Here is a 14,685-nt window from a genome sequence, read left to right as displayed (position 1 = left end):
AAAAGTGCTTCCTGGCTATTTAATTCTAGAAAACAATTTCTGTTATTTTACAGTAATGGTGATGGTTTCTTCTGTTCTCTATTTTGCCAGCTTCTCATGTTCTGGCAAAATATGTTAGATTTCTCAAAATTCAGCAACTTGTAGCTCCACTTAAACACTTAAAGGCTATTAAGTTAATAAATTTATACTGCATGAATAAACTATAGTTTTAAATATTAGACGCAAAACAACTTTATGTGTAATTCAAATTGTACATAATCCATATTTATGCTTCTAAACAAACAGAAGCTCACATTTGTACTACTTTTACAGTTTACAAAGTGCTTTTACATACATTTTCCCATTTTCTATTCAAGACAAACATGAGAGTTAAATATTCTCATTTCACAGGTAGAAAGAGAACCAGACATTATTCAGTGCTTTAACCAGTATATAGTATAGCCCTGAGACTTTAGATCTGCAAAGGGTTTTAATAAAGCAAATATCACATATATTTCAATTTTTATCACCATTTTCAAGTTGCCATTTTCTTAACAAAAGAAAACAATGAAAAAGTTTTCCACAATCTAATAATAAAAATGGGAAATATTACATAGACAGTTGTATACTAACCCAATGAGTGAGATCTACCAGAAGCAAGTTTACTCTGAGGGTCCTATATTGTTACCTATATGTAGGGCACCGGCACCAGAACCACATTTAGATGAGTAATTTTTCTACTTTAGAGAAAATAATGCAGGACACTCCTAGTGCCTCCAAGTCTAATGTACATATATGTGTATGTGTTAGGGTATGTAGGTGGCCAAAAAGGATACAGAAAAATACTTAATCTAGATTTTTAGAGTTACAGGACCTCGGTTTTTCCCATCTTAGGCCTTTAATAACGACAATTGTTTGGTCATATGTCTCATCTTTAGTAATACATTTATTTTTCTTTCCACACCCCCCCTTTCTTCCCAAGTACCCTGTACATTAAGACTAGAAATTCCAACAGGTAGCCTTTCTTTCTGAATTATCTTCCCTATTGCATACTTTTTTCCAGAATTTTCCTTTCCTATTTCTATATCTTGAAGACATTTCTTTATAGTAGATGAAGGAGCTATATAGTTTATATTCATTATGAGAAAAGATCAGTTCCAGCATTGATTTCCCAGCAAAAAGCTGAGAGAAAAGTTGAACAGAAAGGAAAAGAACAGTGTTAACTGGCAGAGCGGTGACACCTGCACTCAGAAAGCTGCACTGCAGTCTCCGAAAATCTGAGGTTATCCTTTCATTATTGTGCTGCCAATTTACAGAGGAAAATTCTGGCTGGTCATGAGTTCAAAGCAGACCAGTATGTTTAAATTATTGGTTCAATGAATCATTCTTTTTGATGTTATAATGTTTTTTATTGCATTTGAAGACGTTTTCAATAAGTATCTTGAGTTTGAGGCCTTGGCTAGGTAACCCTTTTTCAGTAGAAATCAGATTTTTCTGGCACAACTCCATTGCCAGCAATGGGATTTATCAAAACTACAAATGCCAGCACACTGAATATTTCAATACTGTACTCAATTGTTCATATCTAAATATTTCAGCTATGAAACAAACCAAAGGTAAATGCTTTATAGTACAAATCAACAGATTCTTCACAGAAGAAAACAATGAGACTGATTTTCTACAACATGTCAGCTGTTCATTAGCTCTTCAATAATATTACTTGGGTTATTTCAAATATAATAACATTTATACACCACTACCCATGTTTTCTCAACATTTTCTACCTAGGTCCTAAAGGGCATAAACAAGGATGTATATAGTCTGAATTGTTTTTATAAACTTTCGATGTTTCTTTTGTTATGCATCGTACAATAATGAATATAAGGAGACAAGGACAAATGTACATTTAAGTTAGTGGTTACATGAATTTTGCTTATATGGCTAGTTGCTTATATGGGTCTTGCAAATGACAAAATAAAGTAACAAAGCTTGATAAGCTCATCTGTGCCCTGTGAACTTTAGTCCACCCACAGCATAACTCGATTCAGTCACTATTTATTAGTTTTTAAAAATGTTTTTTAAAAACTGCAAACCACACTTTATTACACATTTCTGAATCAAGAGGGGGTAAACTGTGACACGGTTCCCTCATGCCACTGACTCTTTTGGAGAGAAAATGTATGCAATTAAACAAGAGTTTCCAAATTCTATAAAAAAGCTTTTGTGTTCTATGACTGACCTTCACTCTACAGTCCCTTTGACCCAAGGCACAGTCCCTGGTGCATCTTTTTGAGATTTAGTTTCGGGGAAGTTTTCAGCAAACCTCTCTCGTGCTTTCTCCCAGTTCTTTTTGCTCTTGTTTTGGAGAAGGTGAAGATCTTCAATTGAAGATGGCTTGCCTGTCCCCAAGCCTGCATGTGTTCGCCGAAGTTGAAGCTGGATCTGTTACCAAAAGTTAAGACGAGAACTTACTGTAGTATCTAAACACACTGAAATCTGCTGTATCCAATTTGGTACTTTAACTATAATTCTTTGAATCAGAAAAGATTGATGCATAAGAAAAAACTGTCAAATACATCAAATACATACAGGAATAAATACATGATTATACATGGAACTCAAACTCATTTTTCTACATTGTCTTGCTTGTCAATAAGTACAGTTGACTCTATAGAAAACAGAATGCTCCTTAAATAGCAATCACCAAATTTCACTGAGATGCTGCAGAATCAATCTGTCATCTACTCTAACGAGAAGTAAAAGCAATGGATGTATTTAAACCTACAGTCCAAGCCTCGCCTAAGTAAGTGAACAGGTAAGTTAAACATTAAGAGTCATAAAAAGAGAACTTGTTTATTTTCATAAAAGGAGGGGAGGAGTTCGCATTATTATGAGAACCATTATAAGCCACCAGTTACTGAGTGCCTAATATATGTCAGGCACCATCCTAGGGGCTTTATGTTCAGACATCCCTGAAAGAGTTCTCATTATCCCCATTTTTACATATGAAAACTGAAATCCAAACTTGCCCTAAGTCGCACAGCTAGTGATAGAACACATATTCTAACCTGACTACAAAACCCATGTTCATCCCACTCTACCTCAATGAAATGAGAAAATTTACATTAAACTCACACTGATGCACCCATTATTTCTTTAGGTACCAAGTAATCATCAAGAAAGTTCTTTGATCATATTACTACTTTGTAAGGTTTTTGTGAAAGAGAATCTGAACCTCCGATGAACCATGGGACTATAGAATTAAACCACGGTATTGTTTTCCGGACATGATTCTCTCTATTGCTTGTTACATGCTCTGAATCTTGAACCTAAAACAGATTCTCCAGCTAGTACAGAGTCTGCCTGTTCATAAAGTAACACTGTGATTGCTCTTGCATGTTAGGACAAGGCACAGTAAAGAAGTCAGTAAAAATAACTAAGACACAGAAGAACTTCTGGCTCAGGAAATAACATTCACTATCCTAGTCTGATGAAGGAAAAAACTCTAAGAGCCTTCCTAAGAACTTTAAAAACAAAACAAAACAAATCATAAACACATATATTTGGTAACTATGATTGCCACAAAGGTAGTAATTATGTCTCTTTTTGCTTGCTACAATACTCCTAGCACTTAAGGCAACACCTGGCATATAGTAAGTACAGTAAATATATCCGTTACAAGAATAAAGAATGAAAGAAATCTCGAGTCTTACCGGAGTTTTCATTCCTCCACCGTCCTTCCCTAGGCCCTCTCCTTTTTTCCAACCCATCTTTTCCAACATCTTCCGACCTTTATTGCTATCAGTAATTTCACTTTAGAGAAAAGTAAGATGAGAGTTGACTTCGAAAAGACCATTTAAGTCACATTTATAATAAATTCATGAAATAAAAATAACTGGTACAACTACTTTAGAAACTATTTGGCATTACCTAATAAAGTTGAAGATACACAAATTCTACTCCTACATATACTACTTAACAGAAAAGGGAATGTTTTGCAGCTAAATCTAATAACCACAAATTAGAAACAATCCAGATGTCCATCAGTGGTAATAAAGTGGATAAACTGTGGCATATTCATACAGAGAAAATTATATGGCAATGAAAATAAAATGTACCTAACATAACAAAGTAATGCTGGACAAAAAGAATATAGACACAAAATAAATACTAAATTATTCCATTTATTTAAAGTTAAAAAATAAGTGAAATTAATCTGATGCTGGTGAAGTCAGTAGAATAAGTTACCTTTGGGGAGGAGAGAGAAATAGTGATTAAGAGGGGACACTAGGAGGGTAGGTTTCTGGGGTTACTGATAATTTTCTATTTCTTGACCAAGACGTGTATTCCGCAATGTGTTAATCTTACGATACATCACTGATATTGATACTTACATTTGTGAATTTAACATCAACAAAAAAAGTTAAAATAAAACGAAACTAAACCTCTCATTAACTATTTGCATTTTGTTTTATTAATTTAAGGGTATTTTAATTTTATGTTCTATCACATTGTCTTTTCAGTTCTACAAAATATGTAAATTAGCTCTCCAATAACGATAACCCAAGCAATGTCAGACCAATGGATTTCATTTTTCATTTCTGTCTTCTAATTTAACTGTAATACAATCTTCATATTCTCTAGCAATTATTTCAAAAATATTAAACCTTAAAATATATTTGTCGGGCTTCCCTGGTGGCGCAGTGGTTGAGAATCTGCCTGCCAATGCAGGGGACACGGGTTCGAGCCCTGGTCTGGGAAGATCCCACATGCCACGGAGCAACTAGGCCCATGAGCCACAACTACTGAGCCTGCGCGTCTGGAGCTTGTGCTCCGCAACAAGAGAGGCCGCGATAGTGAGAGGCCCACGCACCGCGATGAAGAGTGGCCCCCGCTCGCCACAACTAGAGAAAGCCCTCGCACAGAAACAAAGACCCAACACAGCCAAAAATAAATAAATAAATTAATCAAAAAAAAAAATATATATATATATATATTTGTCATGTTGCTTAGCATATCTAGTTTAAAATGCTATATTTCATAAAATGTGACTCCATAAATTCTAAGATGCACTGTTAGTCTATGTACCATTAAGAAAAAACTGCTGTCACATGTAACTGTAAAATTCTATCCAAGTAGTGTATCTTAGAATCAATAAAATGATAATAAGTCAAAATTTAGTAACTAATTGTTAGTTCTACATGAAAGATTTAAATGTTAACTAAACCTAGAATTTATATTCTGAGAAACAAAATGTAGCTAATATATGATTAAACGCAGAAATATAATCATTTTGTAGGCTTCAAAATTACATTTTTCATGTTTATCAATGCTACTTCACCAAGAGAAAAGAACTGGATCAAAAATAAGTAAGGGACTTCCCTGGTGGTCCAGTGGTTAAGAATCCACCTTCCAATGCAGGGGATGCGGGTTCCATCCCTGGTCGGGGAACTAAGATCTCACGTGCTACGGGGCAACTAAGCCCACGCGCCACAACTAGAGAGAAGCCTGCGCCCCCGCAAAGAAAGATCCCACATGTCACAACTAAGATCCCGCAAGCCACAACTAAGACCCGACGCAGCCGCCCCCCACCCCAAAAAAGTAAGAAAAATAGTATTTCAGGGTCAAGAACAGAAGCAGTTGAGTTCTGAAATAACTATTAAAAGTATCAGTCCATACCAATTTCTTACTAGCCCAGCCTCCTAAATATCTAATATATAAAAGTATGGTCACTCAGTTGTGTGGCTACAATGTTAGCTATGCATATATATGTGTGTTTAAGTTTGTATGTGATAAATCTGTATGTATACTTACATATATGATCAGTAATTTTCTAGGGAATAACGCAATACCAATATTAGAGGAAAATGTAAACAGATGTAGTGTTTCCATCTTGTTCTATATTATTCCTATAAAGGTTACCTAGCAGATAATATAGCCCTATAAATCACATTACCCTATGAACGTGATTATGGTACAAAGACTGTTTCAAGCAATTAAAATTTAATACTTACGAATGAACGGATGCAGGAGCATCATCTCTTTGGAAAGTTCCTTCACTTCCTATCTGCTCCCTGCGTTTTCCAGCTCTATCTTTATATTTTGGATTCTTCAAAGCCTTTTCATCTTCGTAGTCTGTATTCTTCATAAACATGAAATATTCATTGAGGAAAACAAAACTGATAAATAAAAATATAATGTCTGTATATTTGCCTTGCTTAGCAAATATGGTTCAATGTGGTCTCCATTAAACAAGCCATGATATAAATTAAGATATGATACAAATTAAGACAATTACATTATTGAATATTTCTATTCTATCCCCTTTAATATAGTGAAAATATAGTATATTTTGAATCAGTGCTGTGTACTCATATTCTCATATGAACTACAAGTATTCAAAAAAATATGGAGAACCCCTGGGGTTGGGGGAAAAAATCGATTTCTCCTTTTCTCTAAGGAACTGAAAGTTCCAAAGGACCTAAAATATTTTGATACTGTTCCTTAGAAGGGAAAAATGTAGAAAGTCTTTAAAAAATAGATAAAAGGAAATAAATACTCTTTTACCCTGGCAATAATAATAGCTTTTTGCTTCAATACAGCTTCATTATATGATTAATCAGTCACTCAACAAATATTTTCTAAGTAAAGAGTAAGTTATGCCCTATGCTAGGTGACAGAATGCAAAGAAATTTATAATCCGGAAGTGCAGACACACAGTCTTCAGCATGCTACAGTATGACTGGTTCAACAATTAAGGTATACACAAGATATGGCAGTGGCACAGAAGAGACAGGCAATTCAGCTTGGGGTTTCAAAAGCTCCTCCTCCCCTTTGTTACTATTTGCTAATCTTTACATAAAATGTACAACACTCATCCAAAAAGATGCTACGGACTGCTAGAGCAATGCAAGGAAAGTACCACAGAAGTTTTTACTTAATTTTGCTTTCAAAACAGAAAAATACAGACCACCAACCCTAATGGGTATTCCCCCCAGAAAATGATGTAGAAATTGAGCTAAAATTTTTGAAAAAACATTTTAGTCTCTCCTTACATATCTATTTTCCTCCCAAATTAACCTCTTAACATTTTTTTCTATTATGATTTCTCTCCCTTAGTACAACAGTAACAAAAAATACAATTCTGCATAAAAATATGTTATTTTGGCAGCATCTTTTCTGACTTGTTCATAAAGTGTAAAAAACAATGGACAAATACACTTAAGACCTAGATCCTATATCTAGCTCTGTCATTTAGTAGGTAGGTGACCAGCTCTAGTTTCTCTAATGTAAACTGGCAATATTAATTACTTTCCTGGTCTACTTATAGGATTAAATGGTAATTTTTTTAAACTGCCTTACTGAGGTATAATTAACATACAATAAATTACACATAAAGTGCACAGTTACTTTTGAGATTCGTATACACTTATGAAACCATCGCAATTAAGATAATAAACATATTCATCTCCCACAGAAGTATCCTCATCCTTCTTTGTAATCTATCCCTCCAGCCCCTCTCCCTGTGCATCTTCTCCTGTAGCCAGGCAACCACTGATCTTTCTGCCATGATACATTCGGTTTGCTTTCCTAGAATTTTATAGAATCGAAGTATATAGTATGGTTGAGTTGATCTTTGAACAACATGGGTTTGAACTCCGTGGATCCACTTACAGATTTTTTTTCAGTGGTAAATACTACAGTACTACACGATCTGCAACTGGTTGAATCTGTGGATGCAGAACCCCAGGTATACAGAACTGTAGACATAGAGGGCTGAGAGTACCAGCTATATGCAGATTTTTCAACCAAGGTGAGAGTCAGCACACCTAATCCCCGGGTTTTTCAACAGTCAACTGTACTCTTTTTGTCTGGTTCTTTCACTCAGCACAATCATTTTGAGATTCATCCATGTTGTAGTCTGTATCAATAGCTTATGCTTTTTTATTGCTAGAATGTTTGACCATACAGAGTTAACATAGTTTATCCATTTATGATAGTTTTTGGCTATTAGAAAAAAAGCTGCTGTGACCATTTGTTCACTAGTTTTTGTATGAACATGTGCTTTCATTTCTCTTGGACAGAAATGAAATACTTTGAAGTAGAATGGTGACTAATACAGTAGGTGTATATTTAACTTTTAGACAAAGTACTAAACTCTTCTCCAAAGCAATCACACCATTTATATTTTCACCAGCAGTGTATGAGAGTTCCAGTTCCTCCACATGCCCACCAACACTTAGTATGGTCAGTCTTTTTAAGTGGTTTTAAATTGCAATTCCCCAATGACTAATAATACTGAACATCTTTTCATGTGTGTATTTGCCACCTGCTTTGGTGAAGTGTCTATTCAAATCTTTTGCTCATTTTTAAATTAAGTTGTTTTCCCTTATTGAGTTTTCAGAGTTCTTTATATACTCTAGGTATAAGATACATGATTTTTATCAGATATATGATTTGCGAATATTTTTCCCAGTCTGTGGCTTATCTTTTCATTCTCTTAATCGTGTCTTTGGAAGAACAGAAGTTTTGGAGGAAGTACAATTTGTGCTTTTATGGATAGTGCTTTTAGTGTTAGATACCTTAACAAATCTTTGACTTTTTTTTTAAGGTTTGCTTCTAGAAATTTTATAGTTTTACGTTTTAAATTTATATGTATAGTCCATTTTGAGCTCATTTTAATATGTTATGAGGTGGGGATCAAGGTTGTTGTTGTTGTATATGGCTATCTAATTGTTCCAGCACTGATTGCTGAAAAAAGACCATCCTCTTTCCACCAAATTGCCTTCATGCCTTTGCTGAAAATCATACACACACACACACACACACACACACACACACACACACACACACACATATACACATTTATCTATGTATCTATCTGTATGGGTCTATTTCTGAACTCATTATTCTGTTCCATCAACATATTTGTTTATCTTTTTGCCAGTACTATACTGTCTTTATTGCTGTAGTTTATAATAAATCTTGAAATCAGGCAGTATTAGTCCTCCAACTGTGTTTTTCAAGGGTATCATTTTAATGCAAGTTTTTTAAAAACTAGAAATGGCTATTCCAATATAGGGTATTATCATCACTTTCCTACTCCAACCTCAACAGTTGTTGAGGTAAACAGTAAACAACTAACAGGAATTACACAAATCTCAGAATCATTCTAAATAGCTCTCGTTTTATATATAAAAATGGACTATGCTTATCTACAGGCAGTTTTATACAAAACCAGATGCACAGTTTAACACATGTAACAATATTTAACTCCCTTACCTGCAAACCATATTTTACTCGTATTTTCTTTAATTCTTTTCTCCTTTCCAACTCTTTTTCCTCCTTACTTAGAGTTGGACCAACTAAAAGGAAAAATTGAGTTTGGTTTAAAAAAAACAAAACAAAACACTAAATCTGATATAATACTGTTTATTTAATAATGAAAAACTAATAGTACTAGTATCCCATCTGCAGATTAACAAAAAGTTCAAATAAATTAATATAAAAGGATCTTAGGTTGTGATGATGTCCTTTCAGCATTTTGGTAATTAAGTCTACTTGGAAAGTAAACCAAAACTCAAAGATTATAGGAATGTTTTAGATACTGAAAGAAACACTGAACATCTTAATTTTTCAATATGGTTACTGTAATAGAAACCCAAATGCAGAAATATTGTGAATTTTCCAAAGGAACATAAGCTTGTGCAAAAGAAAAATAACAGAACCCAAGATTCACGTTACTATGTAATGTGCCATACTCATTTTCATAATGTAGTATGAGAAAACAAAAAATACATAATGAACATGTATAGTTGGTATTTAAAGGAAACAAATGATGTGAAAAAAATTACTTCTTACTAGTTAAAAGTATCTTTCAATTTTTAAAGCCTTAGATGAGTGGGTTTTAAATAAGATAGCAACATTTTACAATATTATTTATTATAGAAAGTAATGGTATATACACAGATAATATATCAAACAAACTACAAGTAGGAAAGCAAATATATCAACCAATAAATCTTAATACCTTGGCCTATTATTTTCTATGTTACTATTTTACATCAGAGTTTAACTGTGGGTGACTTTTTATATCAGTAAATAGATGTTAAAGGGAAACCAATCTCTATTTATGTCACAATTACTCCTTTGAAGTACATTTAGCTACCACTGCAGCGATGCTTCAAAAGCCTATAGACTGGATTAGCAAAAACAGAGCTAATGATTATCATTCCTGGTCATAAAGTAACCTAATGCTGTAATAGTGCAACTAAATTATTACACAGAAAAACCAACTACAATCATAATCTACTAGTCTAGGTCTCAAATTTCAAATACATGTCATTTCTTAGTCTCATTTGATAATATTCACTTAACTATAAATGTATCTCAATAGAGTATTATATCAATTAGATATGAAGCTGGTAACTAACTGATACTTTTTTAGAACACGCAGTGAATTAAAAAGCTACCATGCCCATAAACAGTATGTTTCACATACCAAAAGGTTCATCTTTCTTATCAAGACGAAGGTGAGCTCTAACCTGCCCTGGTTCACAGCCATCACAGGTATCACTGCCAGGGTGAATGTGAAAGGACAACACAGTCTCTCCAATCTTCACTTCATCTCCATGCTCAAGTACGTAAGGGTCACATTTAGTTTTGGGCTAAAGGAGAAAAAAATTACAAAACCAAACCCAAGAGTTACATATGGTTATTTTATTTATGTCTACTGTAAGTAATGTCTGATTATAAAAAAAAAATTTGAGATTGTTCTCAATGAGATAGACATATGCACACACATTTCCACAAAACTTGAAGGTGATGCATAATATTCTACTAGTTGAGAAGATGACAGCTGAACCGAGCAACTTCTAATTTTTTTTTAATATTTATTTTATTTATTATTATTTATTTTTGGCTGCATTGGGTCTTCGTTGCCAGCCGTGGGCTTTCTCTAGTTGCAGCGAGCGGGAGTTACTCTTCGTTGTGGTGCACGGGCTTCTCATTGCAGTGGCTTCTCTTATTGCAGAGCACAGGCTCTAAGCGTGTGGGCTTCACTAGTTGTGGCACATGGGCTCAGTAGTTGTGGCTCGCGGGTTTAGTTGCTCCGCGGCACATGGGATCTTCCGGGACCAGGGCTCGAAGCCCTGTGCCCTGCATTGGCAGGCAGATTCTTAACCACTGTGCCACCAGGGAAGCCCTCTAATTTTTATATTATCAAAATCCACTGATCTCCCCATCTCCATGCCCAATCCTATCACAGAAATACCCAACTCAAACTTCAAACAGTCTTTTACCAAAATGAATAATCATCACAGTCAAAAAGATGAAGTGTTAAGGAGATAAGTGCATCATATTTCCCTTTTTCCGTCCTCTCTTGATAATTCAGTTTTATCTCATTTTTGATTCCTATAGACTAAGAATAAGACCTCCCTCCCTCCCTTCCATATATTATCTTATTAGGTGCTAAAACACTTTGCTACATGTTGGGATAGAAGAGTTAACTGAATAGACATAGTCCCTGCCTTCAAGGAGTTTCCAGTTTAAAAACATTTCCTTTAAAAGTTTAAAAACACACACACACACACACACACACACACACACACAAAAAGGATGGCCCCTAAAGTTGCTGTAAGAACATTTACTCTGCATAGCTTTAAAATGCATTTATTTCTAAATATAAGGCACAGGTACATAATTAGAAGTCAAAACTCAACAGTTAAGTATCCACTTACTGTATACATTTTTTAGCCCTTTCTAAGAATTCCCTTCCACGTTAACACATTTGGGTGAATACCAATCTGAACTAAATGATATGTATAATAACTATGGCCCTGAGGGATAAAAAGTTTCATTTCAGCTTTTTAAAATAATGTGCAAGTATTTAATTAATAAGTATATACTCACTTGAAGAATCTGTTTTCCATTAACAATTGTACCATTTTGACTGCCTTGATCCACAAGGACATAACTTTGTAAGTCGTGGTCAAAATAAATTTCTGCATGAAACTTAAAAAAAAGAAACCAGGTAATTATAAAGTATTATACTTTTTTTTAAACCATAGATAATTTCTCTATGATAAGATGCAATGAACTTTAGTCTCTTCATAATTTAACTTTTATTATTTTTAATACATTTTTTTCAGAATACAAAAGTATAATAATGCTTCTGGTAGAAATGAGAAGGCTACAGGAGAAGAAGTCACCTATAATTCCACCTATAATTACCATTAATAATTTAGTATGTGTCCTATCTTTTCTACTTTTATAATATAGTTGAGATTATACTATACATATAATTTGAAATACTTTTTTCACCTAATATATTTGTTCATGTTATTAAAAATTCTTAATACGAAAGGTGATTTGAAACATTCAAGGCCGACTTCTGTTTTTTCCAAATTTTCAATACTCAGAACTAATCACTCCCTTCTGTTCCACAGCACTTTGTTTATATAACAATTAAATTACACAAAGTTTCCATATATGTGAATGTCACTGTACTGCTTACAATTATCGCTTACATTTATTTATTTTTATTTAATTAATTAATTAATTAATTTGGCTGCGTCAGGTCTTAGCTGCAGCATGCAGGATCTTCCTTGAGGCACGCGGATCTTTCGTTTTGGCGTGTGGGCTTCTCTCTAGTTGTGGCGTGTGGGTTTTCTCTCTAGTTGTGGTGCGCAGGCTCCAGAGCGCTGTGGGCTCTGTAGTTTGCAGCACGTGGGCTCTCTTGTTGAGGCGCTCGGGCTTAGCTGCCCCGCAGCATGTGGGATCTTAGTTCCCCAACCAGGGATCGAACCCACATCCCCTGCACTGGAAGGTGGATTCTCTACCACTGGACCACCAGGGAAGTCCCTATTGCTTACATTTAGTTTACAATTTTCTTATCCCTTAGTACGTAATACAGTGCCTCACATATATTAGGCAGGTACTCAATACATGTGTATTTAACTGGATATAGAGCTGCAGAAATATTTAACTTTAAATTTCATAAACAATACATTGCTGGTGGGAATGTAAAATGGTGCAGCTGCTTTGTGGGGGGTCTGACAGTTCCTCAAAATGTTAAACAAAGAGTTACCATACGATTCAACAATTCTACTCTGAGGTAGGCATCAAGAGAAATGAAAACATACCTCCAAACAAAAACCTGTACGTGAAATGTTCACAGCAGCATTATTCTTAATAACCAAAAAGTGGAAACAATTCAAATGTCCATCAGCTGATGAACAGATAAAATATCTGTATCTGAACAATGGAATATTTGGCAATAAAAAGAAGTGAAGTACTGATATATGCTACAACATGGATGAATCTTGAAAACATGCTAAATAAGTAAAAATGCTAGTTACAGGGGCGGAGTCAAGATAGCGTACCAGGAGGACGGGGAATTCGTGTCTCCACACAACTAGGGCACCTAGCAGGCACCGGTGGGGGACAACGGACACCTAAGGGGACGGGAGGAAACCCCAGCAACTGGGTAGGATGTGGGGCATGGGGGGAGTGAAGGGGGGGGAGAAGTGGAGGCGGGACGGGACTGGCGCCCCTAAGGGGTGGCTGGGGGACGGGAAGGGATCCCACGCCCAAAGGGGGAAATTGGGGAACCACTGGGAGGGCAGAGGATCAAAAGGGAGTGTGGCCAGGTTTCCCCTGCCCACTTGGGCCCCCAGGAACCTGTTCAGATCCCAGGCCTGATCCTCTGCCCACCGAGGCCCCCTCCAGCCGAACGGGTCCTGAGGGAGTGGGAGGGAGGTAAGGGGGAGCAAAAGTAAAGGCCGGACCTAAGGGACAGCACCCCTGAGGGGTGGCTAGGGAGGGGAGGAGTTCCTACACCCAGTGGGACCCACCCACGGTTAGGGATCCAGTGGTTGGGGAGACCCTGGGGGAGACAGTGGGGGAGGGCCACAAAAGAACGGAAGGGAACGGGGCCAGTGCTTTCCCTGTCCAGTTAGGCACCAGGGAGCCTGCTGGGCTCCCAGGCCTAATCCTCTGCCCTCAGAGCCTCCCTCCTGCCTCGCAGAACCCAAGCCCCGTCCCCACCCCCCCACCCAGGGTCCCACCTCTGCACTCAGAGACACCCTCCAACACTTGGCCTAATCCCCACCCAAACACCCTCACTCAGGGCCCTACCTCCAAACTCCGGAACTCCACACTCCAGAGGCCCTCCTTTCAACATGCTGCCTCTCCCCTTCAGCGCAGGTCCTAAGCAGAGGCCCCGCCCAATGCCTGAACATGGCCACCTAGGCCCCGCCCCATGCTCAAATGTCACCCCCCACCTGCCTAGGTCCCGCTCCACACTAAATCCCACCCCTGTCTCTTCCACCCCAGTCTAAACTCTGCCCCCATAGCCAAGGTGCATTTTTTTCTATTTTCTCTTTTAGATTCGGGTTCTGTTTTACCTTGTTGATTCATTGTTGTTCTTTTATATTTTTATTTTTCCTAATAGATTTTTTATTTTTCTAATTTTATTTTATTCTTTATACTTTGTTATTGGTCTCTCCTTTTGGCTTGTTCCCTGCCCTCCCCCCTTTTTTCTCTTTTTTTCTGTTGTGGTTTTATTTTACCTTGTTGCAGTTGCTTCAATATAGTTTCCTTTTTCCTAATATAATTTTTATCTTTCTAATTCAATTTTGTTTTTTATTCTTTGATACTGTACTGCTCCTTTTTTTCTACCATGCCACAAAGCTTGCAGGATCTTGG

The 14,685-nt window shown here is 36.3% G+C and overlaps 1 protein-coding gene across 1 annotated transcript in view; it reads right to left on the bottom strand.

Annotated features, from left to right (window-relative positions):
* Positions 1 to 905: 905 nt before the first annotated feature.
* Positions 906 to 14,685, bottom strand: part of AGGF1 (angiogenic factor with G-patch and FHA domains 1) — a 46,045-nt gene continuing 32,265 nt past the window's right edge. Inside the window, exons 9-14 of the mRNA XM_059916600.1 lie at positions 11,890 to 11,991; positions 10,481 to 10,646; positions 9,262 to 9,344; positions 5,994 to 6,121; positions 3,693 to 3,792; positions 906 to 2,421 (exon numbers count right to left, since the gene is read on the bottom strand). Coding sequence (XP_059772583.1) covers positions 2,221 to 2,421; positions 3,693 to 3,792; positions 5,994 to 6,121; positions 9,262 to 9,344; positions 10,481 to 10,646; positions 11,890 to 11,991 — 780 coding nt within the window. The 3' untranslated portion in view covers positions 906 to 2,220. The remainder of the gene's footprint in view (positions 2,422 to 3,692; positions 3,793 to 5,993; positions 6,122 to 9,261; positions 9,345 to 10,480; positions 10,647 to 11,889; positions 11,992 to 14,685) is intronic.

Source organism: Balaenoptera ricei, chromosome 3 (genome assembly GCF_028023285.1).
Source record: "Balaenoptera ricei isolate mBalRic1 chromosome 3, mBalRic1.hap2, whole genome shotgun sequence".
NCBI classification, from domain to species: domain Eukaryota; kingdom Metazoa; phylum Chordata; class Mammalia; order Artiodactyla; family Balaenopteridae; genus Balaenoptera; species Balaenoptera ricei.
The sequence above is the reverse complement of the archived record's forward strand: the minus strand, read 5'-3'. Positions and strand labels throughout refer to the sequence as shown.